At 34.9% G+C, this 19710-nt stretch overlaps 1 protein-coding gene across 8 annotated transcripts in view; it reads right to left on the bottom strand.

Moving 5' to 3' along the window:
• Positions 1–19710, bottom strand: part of SLC4A10 (solute carrier family 4 member 10) — a 277439-nt gene that overhangs the window by 10391 nt on the left and 247338 nt on the right. For all 8 annotated transcript variants that reach the window (XM_055119947.1, XM_055119950.1, XM_055119952.1 and 5 more), the window contains 4 exons: positions 18248–18316; positions 10777–10950; positions 9271–9393; positions 1923–1990 (listed from right to left, as the gene is read on the bottom strand). In XM_055119947.1, coding sequence (XP_054975922.1) covers positions 1923–1990; positions 9271–9393; positions 10777–10950; positions 18248–18316 — 434 coding nt within the window. The remainder of the gene's footprint in view (positions 1–1922; positions 1991–9270; positions 9394–10776; positions 10951–18247; positions 18317–19710) is intronic.

The following is a 19710-nucleotide window of genomic DNA, read 5'->3' as shown; positions in this document are numbered from 1 at the left end:
GTGGTATGAACTAAGGTAACACTCAGCTTACTTCAAATCATTTTCGGGACTAGAAACAGAAACAGCAGCAGAGATAAATTATAGGTTACCAAGGAAAGTTTCATTAAGTGAGAAAGCAATACTCATTATGTAAAACACTCTGCTATAGACAAATTATGTTCTACAGAAATTCTACATCGATGTCACATGATCATCATTGTTGTTCATAAGAAGAAACAATATCAATTCTTTACTCTTAGTAAAACTACAAATCTGGAACAAAACTGCTAAGGTCACAGCCTCCCACCCTGTCCCATCTATACTTGTCATCTTTATCCCTTTAATCTATCTCAACTTTGTTTCATATGGAATATAGATATTTCATAACATTGGGTAACAAAGAATCTTGTTACAAAAGTATTTAGAAATTGCTGATTAAACAAAGTTAGACTTAAAAATATATAGTACTACTTATATTTTTCAACATACTGATGCACAATGAATCTAAACTAGAATATAGTAAGGGACATCTCAGTTTATTTATCCCTGAATCCTTTTGGAAAGGGTAACACATAAGACTAGGTTTGTACAGAAAACACATACGAATGTACTATAGCACTGTAGGACTGTCATTCCGTTGTTCATCAATTTGCTCGAGCAGGCACCAGTAATGTCTCCATTGTGAGACTTGTTACTGTTTTTGGAATATCGAATATGCCATGGGTAGCTTGCCGGGCTCTGCCGTGTGGGCAGGATAGCTTGTCGGGCTCTCTTAGAGGGACAGAAGAATCGAACCCGAGTCGGCCGCATGCAAGGCAAATGCCCTACCCACTGTGCTATCGCTCCAGTCAGTGAATGTACTTATTCAACTAAAATTTAACACGACCTTAAAACCAAATGTTGTTTTGAAAAAATGATTTATACTGCACTCACTTTTAGGTTGTAGTTTTCAAATCTTAGAAATATTGTTATATTCACCCAGAAGATTCTCTCTTATTTTGTTTTTAACACCATAACAAATGCCCTCCTCAGGAAAAAAAATCTTCTCAAGTCTTCTGCTATTTTACTGACCATACCTTAAACTTTTTATAAGGAACTTTAATACTTCAATATTATATATATAATTTAATACATATAATTTTGGCCAAATACTTAATTTTTCTCTCTTTTAGAGAGTTTTCATGCTTCTAGGAATTTTTTTATTATGTCTCTGTGCATAAAAATTTGCATATTTTCCAGAGCTATATAGGTAGTTTCTAAAATGATGGACATAAATGAATCCTCCAATTCAGGGAATAGACAACCTCTTTGGAGTGCCCTTTTTCTTAGTGGTAGATTCCCAAGTTTAGATATTTATCAATTTAACACCTTAGCTCATTTATACAAGAATTGAATTTGACCTATCCTCAGTTACTACCTTTATTTCATATATAAATATGTGTATACATTTATTTATAGGACACTCCCAGTCAGATACAATTCAATCTATGATGCGTTTTTTGTTTTACTCCTGGCTCTGTGCTCAGGGATCATTCATGGCAAAGCTTGGGGGACTGTATATGGTGCTGATCGAACTCAGGTTGTCTGCATGCCAGGCAAGTACCCTACCCACTGCATTATCTCCCTGGCTCTTGATTACTACTTTTAGATGATCTAAAAGATAGCTTTCATATAAAATATGGAAATAAAAGACTTCAGACAACAGCTCCCTTCCTTTATTCATTTAAAGCTAGTTAGCCACAGTCACATAATAATTAGTGACAGAACTTAATAATAGAATAGTGTAACCTAACTGCTCGTTTCAGATCTTTCAGCTCTAACTCAAGTCTAGGGAAAAAAATTAAAACCTCTGTAGGAATCTTTTCAGTGCAACTCTTATGTAGCATTTATAACAACACATTCCAGTAGTCAAATTGGTACAAATTTTCACATTTATGTCTTACCGATAATGCCCTTCCAGTGGAAGCTGTACTGTGCCCTCCTCTTCCATAGCTAGCATGCTTTGTTCTTCCTAGAAAGACAAATATAAAATATATAAAGTGAACCTGATGAATCTCCATTTAACATTAAAGAAGAAACACAGATTAATGTTTCACTATCTCATTAACCTCAGGACCTTCCACTTTGTTTGCATTTATTAATGCTATCACAGGTCCTTTCAATAAAGCATCAGCTACCAAGAACAGAAGTAATTAATGAGACTCTTATTACCACAAGTAATCTAAATGTTAACAACAATCTCCTTCATGTCACTCAATGTAAAACATTGTTAATTTCCAAGCAAAAATTAATCTAATTTTTACAAGGACTAAACTTTAGGTAATGTAATAGATTTCATTGTTATAAAGTTGAAATTACACATTCCTAGGTCCTCAATCTAGAGCAGTCATTCTAAAACTGTAGTTTATACAGGAATCATCTTCAGGGTTGGTTTAAATTAAAAATTCTTGGGATGGTGAGAAAGCACAAGAGGTAAGGCACTTGTCTTATCCATGGATGATCCTGTTTCAAATCCCCAGTACCACATGTAGTCCCCCAATTACCTCCAGGATCATTCCTGAGCACAAAGCCATAATCCCACCTTCCGCCTTACAAATTGCAAATAGTTGGATGCATCTCTAGAAATATCTGATTCAATGAATTAGAGTAGGGGTTCCATATGTAAGTCTGAGAAGAGAGCCGCAATTCTCAGGTGATACCCATTAAACTGACTTGCGCATCACTATTTAATTTTTGTGTAGTTTTAGTTTTGTTTAGTTTGAGGACTCCACCTGGCAGTGCCTTAAAGCCTGTTCCTGGCTTAGTATTCAGGGATCACTCCTGGAGGGGTTCAGGGGTACTGGGGATTGAATCCAGGCTGGTCACCTACGCAAGCATCTTGTCCATTGTACTATCTCTCCAGCCCTGAGCTCAGTACTTTAGAGTCTTGCAAAGACAAGATAATGCTCAGGCCAACTTCTGGAATAGCCTCAGAGACCAACTCAATGCTGGGATCAAACTCAAGTTTCCTGCATGCAAAGCAAGAGTCCCAGCATTTGAAACAACTTCCCAGCTCCCGTTGTATTTCATGGTTAACTGGGAATAAGATGTCACGCAGTTGGGTAGAAAGATTTAACCTTAAAAAGTAAAACTTTTTTAGTGTATAAAGAATAACACTTCCATCCATTCTTTAACCTAAGGCTCAAGATTCAATCTTAATAGTCAAACATTGGACCAAAGCTTTGGGAGCAATTTTGTTTTTCCTCCGGATGATTTTCCACTTTTCTCTCAAATTGCTTTCAATAATTATTTTGCACTCTGTGGCTTGTTAGCATGTGTGGGCTTTATACTAGTCATAATTCTATCCAAACAAAAACTCATCACCTCTAAAGATAGCATTTCCAAGCCATGCTTATCTGAAGAGAGGGGTGGCAGAGCAGCCGCTGCCTTCAGTGCCAGAAGGAAGCTGGGTGGGCCCTGGAGCTTGGGGAATGGAGGGCAGGCTGCATCCCAGGCAGCACTGAGACAAGCCAAAATCTGAGACTTCCTGGGGAGGAGCAGTGAAACCAGGCCATAGCCATCATGACAAATGCAATCTAGTTTATCTCAATCATACAGCAAAGAAAATGTGACCATAAAGCTAACGGGGTATTCATCACTGTGTAAGTCAGAAATACCTTAAAATGAGTTCCATGCAACATTTCATTCATCTAAGGTACACAGAGTTCTACAAGATGGTAAAGATGTCCAAAGGAAAGGATGTTGTTTGAAGTTTGTTTAGCCAAGAATGCTTAAGGGATTTTGCACATTTCAATGAAGAAATATTTATATTAATTTAAATATCATGTTTTATTTTGTATAGTTAAAGCATTTTTCAGGCACTAAAGATGTAATAATAATTAATGGTATAGTCTTTAAAAGACAGGAAAATCCAGACTGGGTTGTGACTCAGTGGTGTATATTTCATGCCCTGGCTTCATATTAGAGTCACATCCCCCAAAATTTTAAAGTCAGGAAAATAGAGGGTTGAAAAACTAATCTATTCAGCGGTACTCAGTGAATGTATGCCACATACTAGGTACATAGTGAATAAGAATAATCCAGAATCTATTCATTAATCATCTCAATAAATATGTATTGAACATGACCTACATGACAGTCTTCTAGGTCCTGGGGAAATACTAATAAAATTAACAACATAAATCTTACTCTCAGAAGACTACAGATCTCGTGAAAATATACAGCAATAGCAGAATCAGTGTTGTATTATAGTTTGGTTACCAAAAGGAAAAAACTCTAGTGGAAAGAAAACAGTGGGCCAAAAAGAAAAGGTGGGGTGGGGCAAAAATGATTCCAAAACAAAGAAAAAGTATCCTCGCTAGATCCAAAGTCCAACTGAATAAACATGGAAAATAAAATTTGAGCCAAGTTATACGGCATGGAGTTTTATGTATAATTGCATTGTGAATATGAACTGTACTTTTTATCACATAAAAATACAATTTAAATATTAATAAACCTAGAAAATATCCTGCCTTAATGAAATAAGAAGCACCTTTCACTAAATCCATTTCGCAGGTACAGTTTAAACACATAGTAGCTCTCAAATAGCTCAAATAACAGCAGCTGAGAATCAACATTCACAAAAAGTGCTCAGAGTATTGGAGACAAAATATTTATCAATTTTAGGATTCATAGGTCCTAAGAAATGGGAGGGACTTAAAAGGTCAATTTTGACCCCTTAATTGCATCCAACAGGAAAACAAAGTTAACTAAGAACATAGTTAAAATCTATTTGCATCCTCAATCACTAAGATATTAATAGATAATGCCGCAAACATTACATGTATATATGCATATCATAATATCAGATAAAATGTTTTATTTTAGGTGATCCTAAAATTTATAATATGTGGGGCTGGAGCAATAGTACAGTCGGTGGCAGTTGTCTTGCATGCTGCTGACCCGGCTTTGATCCCAGGCACCTTATATGGTCACCCAAGCCCACCAGGAGTGATCCCTAAGTGCAGAGCTATGAGTAAGACCTGCGCACTCCCAAGTGTGGCCCAAAATCAAACAAAAACATTATAATATATGGAAAATCCAAGACATAGGAATGTGTAGTACATATGGAATTTTTGTAAATAAATGGCCAACAAGACTTAATTAAATTATTTTAAATAGAAAAATTCCAAGAGTATTATTGGGTTTAAGAGACTTTATTCTGGCAATATAAGTTCTAAGGGATTTTTAGGAAAGATTTATCTCTAATTTTAGTACGCATCAGAATCAACTGTAGAGCTTGTTGACACATATTTCCAGCCCAGTCCCTAAACTGTTATTTGATTCATTAGGTTTGGAGTGATATCCAAGAATTTGCGCATATATTACATTTCAAGGTGTTGACTGATGCGACCAAAGTTGCTGGAACTATACTTTGAAAACCTCTGAAGAAAATGAGAATGCTAACCTCACCTAAAATTTCCATTAGAAATAATATTTGTGTAATAATAGGCCATGCTTTCTGAATCCAAAAATCAATTTTGATCTTTCTTAGGTCAGTTTTGATCCCTTAGGAGTAAGAAATTCTATGTAATTTGTTTAATTGCACTCATTTTCCAATTACCACTGCTTCTTAACCTTTCTCGTGGTCCTATTTTAGAAGCGCAAAGGTCCAACATGCCCCCTTTCTGTTTACTTCTATAGCATATAGGTTACAGTGAACCACTATAAACCAAGATGTGTCAATATCATGATTACTGCTCACAGTTGAATTTCCAGGATTTATTTAACATTAACCATCTTCTTCCACACTCAGGAGCAAACATTCTGCCAGGGCTTTTGATTTTAATAGCAGCCCTTTTGTCAAATGTGTACAATGTCCTCAAGAATATTTAAGTAGAAAAGAAGGCATGTTGGTACTCTGAGCACATTTGGACATCCAGAATTTGATTCTGCAGTCTTCCCTTTACACAGAGCAATGTGCAAAATGTCAGGGTTCCAATATTCATTTCTATCCTGATTATAATCCTTTCTTTCTAAAAACTGAAGCATATGCATATGCATATGCATGAAGTACATGAAAATTTGGAACAGAAGCTCTGCGACCTTGGACTGGCCTGTGTAGCTATTTATTCTGCTTAACTCATTATTGAATTTTAAGGTCAAACTAATGTTTTCTCAATGCCATAAGATCAGAAGTGGGCTACTGATAGGAAAACCCTGGTGGATAATAGTACAAGCTTGTAACTATCATCAAAGGGACAAGAGGTGAAACTACTTTAAATTCAAATTTCAGGGAACTGAGACATTTCTGCTATTTACTATTTTTTCCAGATCACAATCAGAATTACTCAACTAATTTGCACAGTTGAGGAAATGCAACATTCCTGGAGCACTTATTCAGTTCTTATGAACTTAATTGTCCTACTGTATTGCACAGTTTCTTGCAAGGCTAGGCCTTACTCTAAAAGCCATGGTAAGATGCTCACATCCTTCTGCAGAGCCTTTTGCCCTCAAAACAATGAAAAACTGATATCTGGGTGACCATGCAGACTATGAATCAAAATTTATGCTTTAGTCTAATACTTTTTAAAACTTTCTGCTCTCTACAGTAATCGTATTCTTCGTAGTAACGTCGAGTTATAAAGTGAACATCTTTAAGCTTCAGTTTTTCTCTTCAGTTGTCAAATGAATTCTCTTCCTTTTCACTGTCTAGAACTATATTTTAATGTGAAATCATAGATTATTTTCAATGTATTACTATTTTTCTTGTTTCTCTACATACATTGAAGATCATACGAAAGTACCATCATATCCATATATTTGAGATTTAAAGACCTGTGAACTTGCCCAATTATCCTATTAATGTATTTACTCCTACTTTTTTCTTAATCTCATACATGAAATGCATTGCTGTAAGTTTATCTCAATAAGTCTTTATTTTTATATCCTTTTGAAAACATGTTTTTGTAAATTTAATAGTACTTAATTACTAGAAAAGTATTTACTTTTATAATTAGAAAATAGTAACACTCAATAGAGTGGGGTGACTCTACAATGGCAAGGGGTTAGAAGCTCATTACACAAGTCTCTATCTGAGATAAACAAGTTTCAGAATGGACATATGGCACACCTACCTATAAGTCCATACAATGCTCACCTATAAATGGTTACGGGCAATATAGATGCTGTTAAATATATGACTACTACTAAATGTTTTCTCTCCTATTTCACAGACATGTATAAGGAAAACCTGAGATTTTCTTTGGGTGACAAAATGGAAAATATGAAGCATAATATGTCATACATTCATATTAGTTTTTAATTTGCAAAGTTCTGAAAGGACAAGAAATTTTTACTGTATGATAAACCTGAAGAAGAAAAGTGTCTGAGGGATAATTATATAGCTGGGGTTCTTGCTAGCTTATTTGTACAGAAATAATAGACATTTGACAGGAAATCAAAGCAAGAAAATGAGGCAATAATACATTTTTAAGTAACTGCTTTAGTATACATAATAGTATTTTCATTATCAAAAAAACTGAGAAGCTCATGATTAATGAGTTTTTCACTTAAAATTATCTTGTTTGGAATTCAAATCTTCTTGTAAAGTATTTTCAACATGGATAATTTTAATTATATCAAGTGTAAGTAATTCAAGGTTTCAGAATTTCTATATTCTGATACTTATGTTATCTACATTTGCATTTTATGCATACCTAATCCTTTCATATCCTTTTTTAATAGTATCTGAGAAAGAGTAAATCTTTCCTAATGTCACAAAACATAAACAAGAAACACAAAAATCTCTAGCTAAATCATTACTATAAGAAAGTCTCTTACTATCACTTTTAGAAAAACAGAAATAAGGATATTTATTATATGGTATGTTAAATATATATTAATATTGCTAGAATTATGGTCATAAGTATGCCAACTATGATATTTAGTAAAAGTGAAATTTTCAAAAGAATATATAAAATATAGCATCATGATCAATCTCTAAATTACTGTACCTATTCTCAGTAATGGAACATCATGGAAAATTAAAGAAATTACAGATGGCACGTTTTATATAGTCAATCATACTGGTAGAGACATCTGAACAGAAATTACATTGACTATCTCTCATAATATCAGGGCATAATTTGCCTCTACCTAATAACTGAGTAAATTCTAAATTCACTGAAATGTTTGTAAATAAATTCCACAGAAGAGAGCGGAATATAACTATGGTTTGAGAAAATAAACTAAGGTAAAAAACTAAATACATTTATGGCTCATCTTGTGAAAAAAAGGAAAAGTTGAAAATATACGGAACAATTCTATCAACTATTTTATTCCCTACTTATTATTTTTATTAGAATGGAAAATTTTTTCTTATGCTTTATAGTCTAGTTTTCTTGTGGTTTAAAGAACTCATTCTAAATAACTTACTTGTCATTTTTCATCATATTCATAGTTTATATACATTAAAAATAATATGATTAATAGAATTCAAAATAGACCCAGATTTAAACACAAAGTCAAAACTCTTAAAATTTATTATTTTAACATTTGAGACACTAGGATAAATTAGTAGTCTATAAAATCCCCACAGTTTCACAAATGATAGTTGATAGCAATCTTAAACCACTTCAAAAGCAAATCAGATCAATCCATGTTTTGCTAAAGCATTTCATCTCTTACAAAAACTAATTTTATCTTATTGTTAGAATTAGAATCTTATATTTAAAACTTTATTCTCTGGAAAATATCAATAATAATATTTGTTCTTATATAGTCAACTAAAAATCAATTATTGCATGACCATAATTTGTAAGCGGTTAACTATAAGCAAGTATCTATCATGCACAAGGAAGAAACTTTAAAACATATAATTGGGATGATAATGAAGTATAAAGTATTTGCATATTTTTCTTTTTCATTTTTGCTTTTTGGGCAACATCTGGCAATGCTTAGTGGTTACTCTAGCCTCTGCACTCAGGAATTACCCCTGGTGGTATTCAGAGGACCATATTCGATGCAGGGATTGAACTTGAGTCAGCTGTCTGCAAGGCAAGTGCCTCTACCCGCTATACTATCTCTCTAGCCCCTTATATTTTTTCCCTATGCTTTAGTACTTACATAAATTCTGTGTTCTCTCTACTGAAGTTCCAAATTTATTACTTTAAACATTAATATTCCAAACTAATCTTCATATGAATTTTAGTGTAACTAGCCAATAATAAATATGATTTAGTTTTGCAAAGAGTTATTAATGTTCTTTTCACATTTTTCTTTATAGATAATGATTTTCCTTTGACTTACTTCTTTTTCAGCATCTTCTAGTTTCTTTTTCTTACTTTCAGGCATTAAGTCATCCAACCAGCTGAGTTCCCGTTTGGTAAACAAAAAATCCATCAACTTTCTTACAAATACCAGAGCTAACACCTGCAGAAAATAATAAAATAAAATAAAATGGGGAAAGAATAAATAGGAGAGGGAGACTGCTGATTTTAAAATAGAAACAAGCTAATTTCAAACAGAGCTTATTTTAAAGTGTAATTTGAAGATATTTATATATACATATTTATATACACAAATGTATATAAACGATATTGAATTGACTGTCACTGTCACTGTATCACTTTCATCCCGTTGCTCATTGATTTCCTCAAGCGGGCACCAGTAACGCCTCCATTGTGAGACTTGTTGTTACTGTTTTTGGCATATTGAATATGCCACAGGTAGCTTGCCAGGCTCTGCTGTGCGGGCTAGATACTCTCAGTAGTTTGCCGGGAACTCCTGAGAGGGGTGGAGGAATCGAACCCTAAAGAAAGAAATTTCTTCTTTCATTTCCTCTTCTCACAAAGTCTCCAGTATAATGATTATATAATTTTGTTTTCTTTTGGTAAGATTTGGTTTTTGTTTCACACTCAGAGCTCAGAACCCTATTACTTCTGGCCCTACACTGAGGGATCACTCTTGATGGGGGTTGGGACCACATGGGATACTGGACAATAAACACAGATTGACCCATGTATTCCACTTTACTATCTCTCCAGCATGCTTTTACCCACAAAAAGTCATTAAAAGCAGTTTTTTAAAAAAGAAACCCAAGTATAAACCATATTTGTCTTTCCTTAAGTAGGTGTAGTTAATAGATTGCATAATTAATCAACCATTCTTCTCTATGCTTATAATACATATAAATTATTTGCAGTCATTAAACTCACTATATTTTATAAATATTCAAAATTTGAAATATTTAATGAAGTTTAATTTTTGAAAATCTCTGTTTTCCTTTATTATGGAGCTAGAGCAAAAGCATAGCGGGTAGGGCGCATGCCTTGCATGCAGCCGATCCAGGTTCGATTCCTCTGCCCCTCTTGGAGAGCCCGGCAAGTTACCGAGAGTATATAGCCTGCACGGCAGAGCCTGGCAAGCTACCTGTGGCATATTCAATATGCCAAAAACAGTAACAACAAGTCTCACAATGGAAGCATTACTGGTGCCTGATCGAGCAAATCAATGTGCAACGGGATGACAGTGACAGTAACTGTTTTCCTTATTTACTTTCATAATTTTTTTTACCCAGCTTTAGTTCAAACCACACCCAGTATTCATAATAATAGAGAAGAAACTAATGAGACAGTATAATCCATGTATAGTTCTCCAGCCCTAATTTAGTCACAGTTTTAGTGGATAAAATTTATAACAGATTTCAATATCATTTTTCCAAAAGACTATTGCTCCAATTTTAGCTCATATTTTCACAAAGGAAGCAAAATCTTAGAGAAAGTAAAAAGAATAATTGACTGAGAAGTTTCATACCATCATGGGGAAGACAATAGCAGCTCTTGAAACTTTTATTATCCACAAAAGACCTAGACAACTCATCTGAATAACTGTGAAGAGGTGAACTTTTCGAAGTGGTACATGTCTTAAATATATAAAATCTGGTTGATGTTTTGCAGGCATCCAGAAGAGCTTTATTCTATCAAACAACTGAAAGGTAAACAAAGTAAGATGCTTCATCCAGAGGACAATAAAAAAGAAGACAATTAAATGCATACAATTATTCAAAATATAACATATCTGCGCTGGAGCAATAGCACAGCTGTAGGGCGTTCGCCTTTCACGAAGCTGACCCGAATTCAATTCCTCCACCCCTCTGGGAGAGCCCGGCAAGCTGCCGAGAGTATTGCGCCCGCACGGCAGAGCCTGGCAAGCTACCTGTGGCATATTGGATATGCCAAGAACAGTAACAATAAGTCTCACAATGAGAGACGTTACTGGAGCCCACTCGAACCAATTGATGAGCAACAGGATGACAGTGACATATCTGGATCAACTTTAGTTAAAATCTGGACATCAGGATAATGAAATTGATATATACACTAAAAGTCAATGATTTCTGTTTCATTCACACATGTGCGTGAATATGGCGACAGAACATAACTTGGAACGGCTTAAAAATATGAAAACCAAAGCTAAATGTTATTGCTTGGAGGCTCTAGTCGGGGAGCACAGCTATCTCTACACCCTCCACTAGTCTCTCTTGGGGAAAGCCAGTTCTCTTCTGCAAAGAAGTAGTTGGAGTGGTATGGGAGGAAAGGGACCACCAAATCAACGCTTAACGTAATCAGTGACTCAATGGGGTGATAGATGTCACAGTCAGGTGGCTCTCACATCCTTAATGACTTGAGAAATAAAACATAAATTGTCCTCCCTTTTATTTTCACATCTCATTCTATTCCTTTATGCCCCATTTAAGCGGCAAGATTTTCAGTTCTCTGGGCTCCCATCCTCTTCTCTCTGGGATATTTCATTCATATCCAGGTTTTCATTTTCCCATAGATGCCACAGACCCTTAAGCCTGGACACCTCTTTCAGCTCTCTTCTTCTGAGCTCTAGACCTCAATCCACAGCAAAGAAGGATGTTTTGACCTAAACTTGACTCTGCTATTTTGGTCTTGTTAATGTGATACTTTGAGAGGTTGTTGATGCAGCCTTTAAAAACATAAACATGTTAGCTATAAAGATTTAACTTTGATAAATTTTTGGTAAAATTCTCCATGGAAAATATTGTTAATTTAATTTCTCTATCAGTTTCCTATTCTGCCTTGTCAAATCATTTACATATTTTAAAATGCAGTTTATTAAAATAATTTTATCTAGTAAATTTATTTAAATTTTAGCATAGAGTATAATTATTTTGAGCAAAATAATATTTTTTAAATTTTTATTTATTTATTTATTTTTTAGTGAGTCACATTGAGGGTACAGTTACAGATTCACACATTTTCGTGCTTATTTTTTCCTCATGCAATGTTCGAGATCCCATCCCTCCACGAGTGTCCATTCTCCACCACCAATGAACTCAGTACCCCTCCCGATCCCATTCCCCCACCCCACCCCGCCTCTGTGGCAGGGCACTCCAATTTGTTCTCTCCCTCTCCTTTTGGGTGTTGTGGTTTGCAACAGGAGCATTGAGTGAACATCGTATTCAGTCTCTAGTCTACTTTCAGCACGCATCTCCCTCCCCTCGCAGGATCTCCAATCACATTTTGCTTGGTGTTCCCTTCTCTATCTGGGATGACTTTCCACCAACATGTGAGGCCCGCTTCCAAGCTATGGAGCCAATTTCCTGGCATCATATACTACTATTCTTGGATGTAAGTCTCCTATTCTGTTATTTTATATTCCACAGATGAGTGCAATCTTTCTATGCCTGTCTCTCTCTTTCTGGCTCATTTCACTTAGCATGATACTTTCCATGTTGATCCACTTATATGCAAAGTTCATGACTTTATCTTTTCTAATAGCTGCATAGTATTCCATTGTATAGATGTACCAAAGTTTCTTTAGCCAGTCATCTGTTCTCGGGCACGTGGGTTTTTTCCAGATTCTGGCTATTGTAAACAGTGCCTCGATGAACATACAAGTTCAAATGTCATTTCCACTATACTTTTTTGTTTCTCTAGGATATATTCCCAGAAGTGGTATTGCTGGATCAAATGGAAGTTCAATTTCTAATTATTTGAGAATTGTCCATATTGTTTTCCAACGGGGCTGGACCAGTTGGCATTCCCACCAGCAGTGTAGAAGGGTCCCTTTCTCTCCACATCCTCTCCAACAGCGGTTGCTTTTGCTCTTTTGGATGTGTGCCAGCAAAATAATATTATTATTGTAAATTTAAATTTGAGGCCATTTTAACAAGTAAAGAAAAAATTGTTTTGGTTTTTGGGTCACAGTGCTCAGGGTTGTTCCTGGCTCTGACTTTAGGGATCATTTCTGGTGGGCTGGGGAACCATATGCAGTTTCAGGAATCAAACCAAGTCAGCGCCATACAAGGTACCTGCTGCACTATCTCTTCAGCAATCAAGCAAAGCAAATTTTGTTAATTCAAAATTTTTGTAATTTAATATAACCATCTCTAAGTATAATTTTTTGCTTTGAAAATTTTAAATTTTCACAAGTTTAAATTTTCATAATATTTACTCTCCAGCAAATTGTTCTGCTTGTTAGCTTTATTTTATGTTGATCATTTTGTTTAAGCTTTCTCAGGCCAATTTTTGAAGCTTTCAATACAAAAAAAGGTTGCTGGGAATGTGAATCACATGTCTTGTATAGTTGAGGAACTGGGCTCCAACCTTGACATCGCACATGCACAAAAACCATTATTTATTAAATAATGAATATATTTACTTTAGTTCTGTTTCATTCCACTTAAAATTTCACATCTATAAACAGTTTTCAAAATAGCAATATTAGATTTTAGTTCCTCACTAACACAGAATAAAATCATTAGCTATTTTGATCAAATGGTAAAAAAACTCTCTAGTTTGCTGAGGCACAGACATAGCACTGCACTGTAGCACTGTCATGCCATTGATCATCGATTTGCTCGAGGCACCAGTAATGTCTCCATTGTGAGACTTGTTGTTATTGTTTTTGGTATATCAAATATACCACAGGTAGCTTGCCAGGCTCTGCCGAGCAGGCAGGATAGTCTCAGTTGCTTGCCTGGCTCTCCAAGAGAGATGAAGGAATCGAACCCAGGTCGGCCACGTGCAAGGCAAACGCCCTACCCGCTGTGCTGTTGCTGCAGTCCAGGAGCACTCCAGACTAGAGGCACAGACATAAGTGGAATTAAATGTTAGAGTAGAAACATCCTGTTTAATGAAAACTTGCTTTTGAGTGTTAATAGGAAGTTCAAACTCATTATAAAGCCATCTTTTGTCTTTTTTTTCTTGTCTAGTGTTTGTTTTTTTTCAGTAGTTTATCTAAGGAAAATCATGTAGGTTAGTTTATCCAATGTTGATTCACTTATTCACAGTCATTAAACCTTTCAAATAACATTTACAGAAAATCTTCTGCAGAGTGATAAGTGTTCTTTTCTGCCTTATCCTTCCCTATATAATCCACAAATATTTCATGAAGCATTTTTACTTCTGTCACCTGAATATCTCTTAATATTAATGCCATTAAAAATGAATAAAACTTGTTCACAGAGAAGATAGGAATAGGACAAAAATAATGTAAATTCTCTGACTTATAAAATGTTTAGTTTCTATAGAACTGATTTTTTCCAGCTATCATTTTTCCATTTGGGAAGCTATGTAATTACATAAGTGTACTTCAGTGTATGGGTGCTTCACTTGTTATTGACTAAATGGCACCTTTGCTTTGAATTCCAGAAGTGTTGGAAAAAATATAATGTGGCTGTATATCTCAGTACAGAAACAGCATTCCTAAGAACACTGTGATTTTTTTTCTGCCATATTGCACAATGAGAATTCTAGACAATAAGTTTCTTAATATTGCCAAACAACCAGGTAATATATATGCATATATATGTATGTACATACACACTAAAGTATAATATAAAAATTAATTTGCTTCTTGAACTATTAGAATTCCATATATTTTGCATTTGACTTTTCTCTTGTTCTGATACTAATATCCCATTTCTCATTCTGTTTTTCATTTTATGATTCTACTTTCTGTTTCATTTGTGCTACTTAAAGCTCATTATCCTATTTCTCATGGGTCTATAATAATGTTTTCTTCAATTTTCATTTGAAAGATTCACACCCCAAATAATTGCAAAATTTGACATTCTTGTTTAATTCTAAACCTCATGGATATAAAATCATGCGAGTGGATTAGGGGAAAAATCTGTTGAAACCTATCAAAATGATTTTACTTTGTTTCTTAACTTCTGCTGCTGTATTTATGTGAGCCTGGGGCCTAATAATAAATACTGTTCATTTACGGATGAAATTAGTACTCATAGAACTTTTGCCAAAGGCAAAAAACAACAACAACAAAAATACCAGTAAAACAAATAAACAAAACCTCTTCAGTACTCTTTCCTATATATCTTACAAAACTAATTATTTTAAGACACACATTTCATGCATAAAATTATAAATGAGCAAATTAAAGTAATTTGATTTAAATTAAGATGCATAACACTTATCAAGAACTCTTCCAGATTAATTTTACCCAGTGTCATTATGAATAAAATCATCCTATCTACTTTAGGTGTTCATTGGTCTTATATGGCTCCATCTTGAAATCTTGCCTTAGTTCTGCAATCAAGTAATGCCCTATGATCAATGTGTTTTCTCAGCTGCTTACTCATTCAGTAAGAGTTCTTGTTCAATCTTTTCCTCAGTGTTAAGAGTTTAGCTAAGATAACATCAGTATTGCTGCCTCAGCATATATTTCGTCCACCAGGCTGCCAGTCTTTAAATCGTCCTTCACATAAGTGCAACCTCTAGAGTCTCTGTTAAGTGTAATTTTATCTTATGAATTTCCCCCAAACTCTATGATCAATAGACTCTCCATTCTTTTTTCTGGTTTTCTCATTAAATAATATTCCTATGAGTCTTAGCAAAATTGCACTCTAGGGACCCCAAAGTACTTCAGTCTCAGGTCTGAGTGAAAGCAAGTCTAGGTCCTATTCTCTCTATTCTGTCTTAACTTCCCGATTTGGCCCCACAAAATGTGCCAGGTACTTCCACCAGGGTAGGTGATAAGCTTCTCTGTTTTAATTCCCCTTGATCTGTTGCTGAACCACAATTCACCATTCAGCTTTCTGTATTCCATTTCAAATGTCAATTTGTTACTACCCAAGTGACTTTCTCTTTATGTATCTTTCAACAAGAATGGACCTATTTTATAGAAAAAGCAGCAACTTGAGCTTTTCTTTTATAAAACACAAAAACAAAATATGCAATGAATGGCTTTTTCAAAGCACATTTTTTTAAAAAAGGTAAGTTTTTGGTTATGCAAAGCTATAAAATCAAATTATTCAAAAGTATATTTAAGTAGAAATTGCATTTTTACTAGTATTGCCATAGTTTCCTAGCACTGCTATAATAAAATACCACAAGTTGTAGCTTAAAATAGTAGAAAATTTATTTCTGGTAGCTGTGGAAGCCAGAAGTGAAATCAAGGTGTTCACAAGGTCATTCTCTTCTAAAAGCCCCAGGGAAGAAATATTCCTTTATTGTTTCAGCTCCTGGTAGCTTCAAAAGTCCAATTGCTGCCTTCATTGTCATGTGATATCTTTCCTCTTTTTATAAGGACCCCTGTCACTGGATTTAGTACCCATTCTAAACCAAAATAAAGCTTAGCTTGAGATAATAAATTTCATCAGCAAAGTCCTTATTTCCAAATTATTTTATATTCTAAGACTATAGATAGACATGAATTTGGAGGGACTATCCAATCCAACTGGACTGGAGTGATAGCACAACAGGTACAACGTTTGCCTTGCACGCTGCTGAGCCGGGTTCGATTCTTGTCCCTCTCAGAGAGCCCAGAAAGCTACCAAGAGTATTCCACCTGCATGGCAGAGCCTGGCAAGCTCCTCATGGTGTATTCGATATGCCACAAACAGTAACAACAAGTCTCACAATGGAGACGTTATTAGTGCCTGGTCGATCAAATCGATGAACAATGAGACAACAACAGACAGTGCTATCCAATCCAACACGGTATCGGAAGCAGAATTTGACAACAGCCCCCGTAAAGGTTTAGAATACAATTGCAGTAGCTTTGAAATGTATCCCAAACTTATTTGTTGCAATAATCTTTGAGAGTGGACTCTAATTTCCCTACCCTACTGTGCAAGTTGCACGTACTGACAGAAGTATTGAGGTTGACTTTACAGAACAAGTCAAAAGGCACAGGGGCTTCAACCACTTCCCTCTCCTATTGCTCACTGGGGTGGAAATTAGCTTCCAGGTCATGAAACAATTCATGTGGCAAAAAAACTGAGGTTTTCTACCAAGAGCCATACAGGAAGCAATTTCTGTGGCTCACAGCTGCACAATAAGTCATTCTACACACGCGTCTTCCAACCATATCCAAGCAAACCTTCAGAGCATTATATACATTGTCAGCCCCCACACATGTTGTCTTGAGCCAGAACCACCTGGCTAATCTGCAAGTTTATGACTCACAGAAACTTTGAAATTTAAAAATGTTTTAAGCCACTTCATTTTATAATTTATTTTGCAGCAAGAATTTAAACTAATTTTTAAAGTAATGTTTGATCAAATAATAAAGTTTTCCTATTCTTTGAAATTACCTTATCCTATACCTTCATTTCATTTCAAAAGTAATTGTCATATTATCATATGAAAAAATGATAACAGGAAAAACAGTGGCAAGTATCATTACTTTAGTAGTTTTTATTTCTCTATATTATTTTTCAATCCAGCCCATTCTCATAATTTCATAAACCAATGATAGTTACAACTCTTTTCTCTATGTTTCTGCTTTGTTTTATGCCATGAGCTTAGTGCTTTTATGGTCATTAATTATTACTTCTAAATAAATGTATTATAGGTTATTTAATTACTGTTACTAAATAAGTGGGTTCCAACTACTTTGATTGAAAATATTACAATCAGAACTTTTATTTTTTGCTTTTTGGGTCACACCTGTCAATGCACAGGGGTTACTCCTGGCTTTGCACTCAGGAATCACCCCTGGCGGTGCTCAGAGTACCATATGGGATGCTGGGAATCAAACCCAGATCGGGCACATGCAAGGCAAATGCCCTACCCACTATACTATTGCTCCAGCCCTACAATCAGAATTTTTGAGCATAGTTTGTTTCTGTTTTGAGAATAGACACATGATTAGAGCATCTGAAAGGGACAGTCTTTACATTCGTAAACCTGACCACTTTGAAGATATTTATGATGTCATTTTCTTAGCTATCACATGAAAGCATCAATGAATTTTAAGGTAAGTTATCACAGATATGTAAATAATTTACCTGAATTCCCTTTAGTGATGAAGCACCCATATAAAGAAATACTCCATATAGCACTGGCATGGGAATAAACTGTAAAGACCCAATGGAAGAAAGATACACATTATTTTCAAATATAATATCTCCCTATTTTGCTATTACTATAAAGAAACACAAACATATACAAAAACATTTTTCAAGCAGTATAGGACAGAGCCATAAGATATGGGTTCAAATCTCAACTCTTAATACTCTGCAGTAATATTAACTTTGTTACTGAAGTTATCTGTGCATTAGTTTCCCAAACTCTAAAAAGGGAAATAGAGTTGATAGAGTACTTAATAGGTCAAAACATCTAATTGTATATGATAAATAGTAAACAAGAAATATTATGTTACCATACCATTTTAGAGAGAAATCTGAATTGTATTTCACAGTGGCAAGATAGCACTGTCATTCCATTGTTCATTGATTTGCTCGAGTGGGCACCAGTAACGTCTCCATTGTGACACTTGTTGTTACTGTTTTTGGCATATAGAATATACCACAGGTAGCTTGCCAGGCTCTGCCGTGCGGGCAGGATACTCTTGGTAGCTTACTGGGCTTTCCTTTCTGAAGGATTCGAACCTGGGTCTGCCATGTGCAAGGCAAATGCTCTAACCACTGTACTATCAATCCAGTCCACAGTGGCAAGATATTTAGATTAAAGGTAAGAAATGGAGTTCACAGCTTAAACTCCTACATTATACCAGACATTTGTAAACTGATGAATTATTCAGCTTTCCTATTTTAATTGGAATAGCTCAACAACATTCTAGCCCACAATTACGTAGCAGAAATTAATTCTGCATATCTATTATGTGAATGATAAATGCAAGTAAACTTGTAAAAATGCTTAATTTATAGTTTAACTAAAATTCCTAATTATATTTAAACTGTAATTTCAATGTTATATTTTTATGATATACATATTTTGATGTTAGTTGCTACTAATATGACTTATAATTTAAAATACATCACACTCTGGAAATAAGTGCAAAACTTAGATGGCAAAATAATTACTATTATGGAATAGTCAAAGAGGAAATCTTTAGCGAATTTATCTTCAAATGGATATGATTTTAAATTTTTTTTGAGGGGCCACACCCAGTTGTACACCAGAATCACTCTTGGAGTGCTTGGTGAATCATATAGGGCGCTGGAGATTGAACACTGCACGGAAAGCAAGCATTCTACCCACTGTACTATTACTCTGGTCCCAGGATTTGATTCTTTTAAATGTGAGAAACTAAGTAGACACAATGCTGATATCAATGTAGTATTGCTGAATTTTTGTATGTGGTTTGGACCATGATGTTATCTCTGCATCTCTAGCTTGTGTCAAGTAATACCAATCACCAACATATCTACCCACTGACAAGAAAAGAGAAACTTCATTTTGTGTAGAACTGCACAATGACTTTTACCATAACTAGACCGCCATTTCA

Source organism: Sorex araneus, chromosome X, assembly GCF_027595985.1.
Source record: "Sorex araneus isolate mSorAra2 chromosome X, mSorAra2.pri, whole genome shotgun sequence".
Classification (NCBI taxonomy): Eukaryota; Metazoa; Chordata; class Mammalia; order Eulipotyphla; family Soricidae; genus Sorex; species Sorex araneus.
The sequence above is the reverse complement of the archived record's forward strand: the minus strand, read 5'-3'. Positions and strand labels throughout refer to the sequence as shown.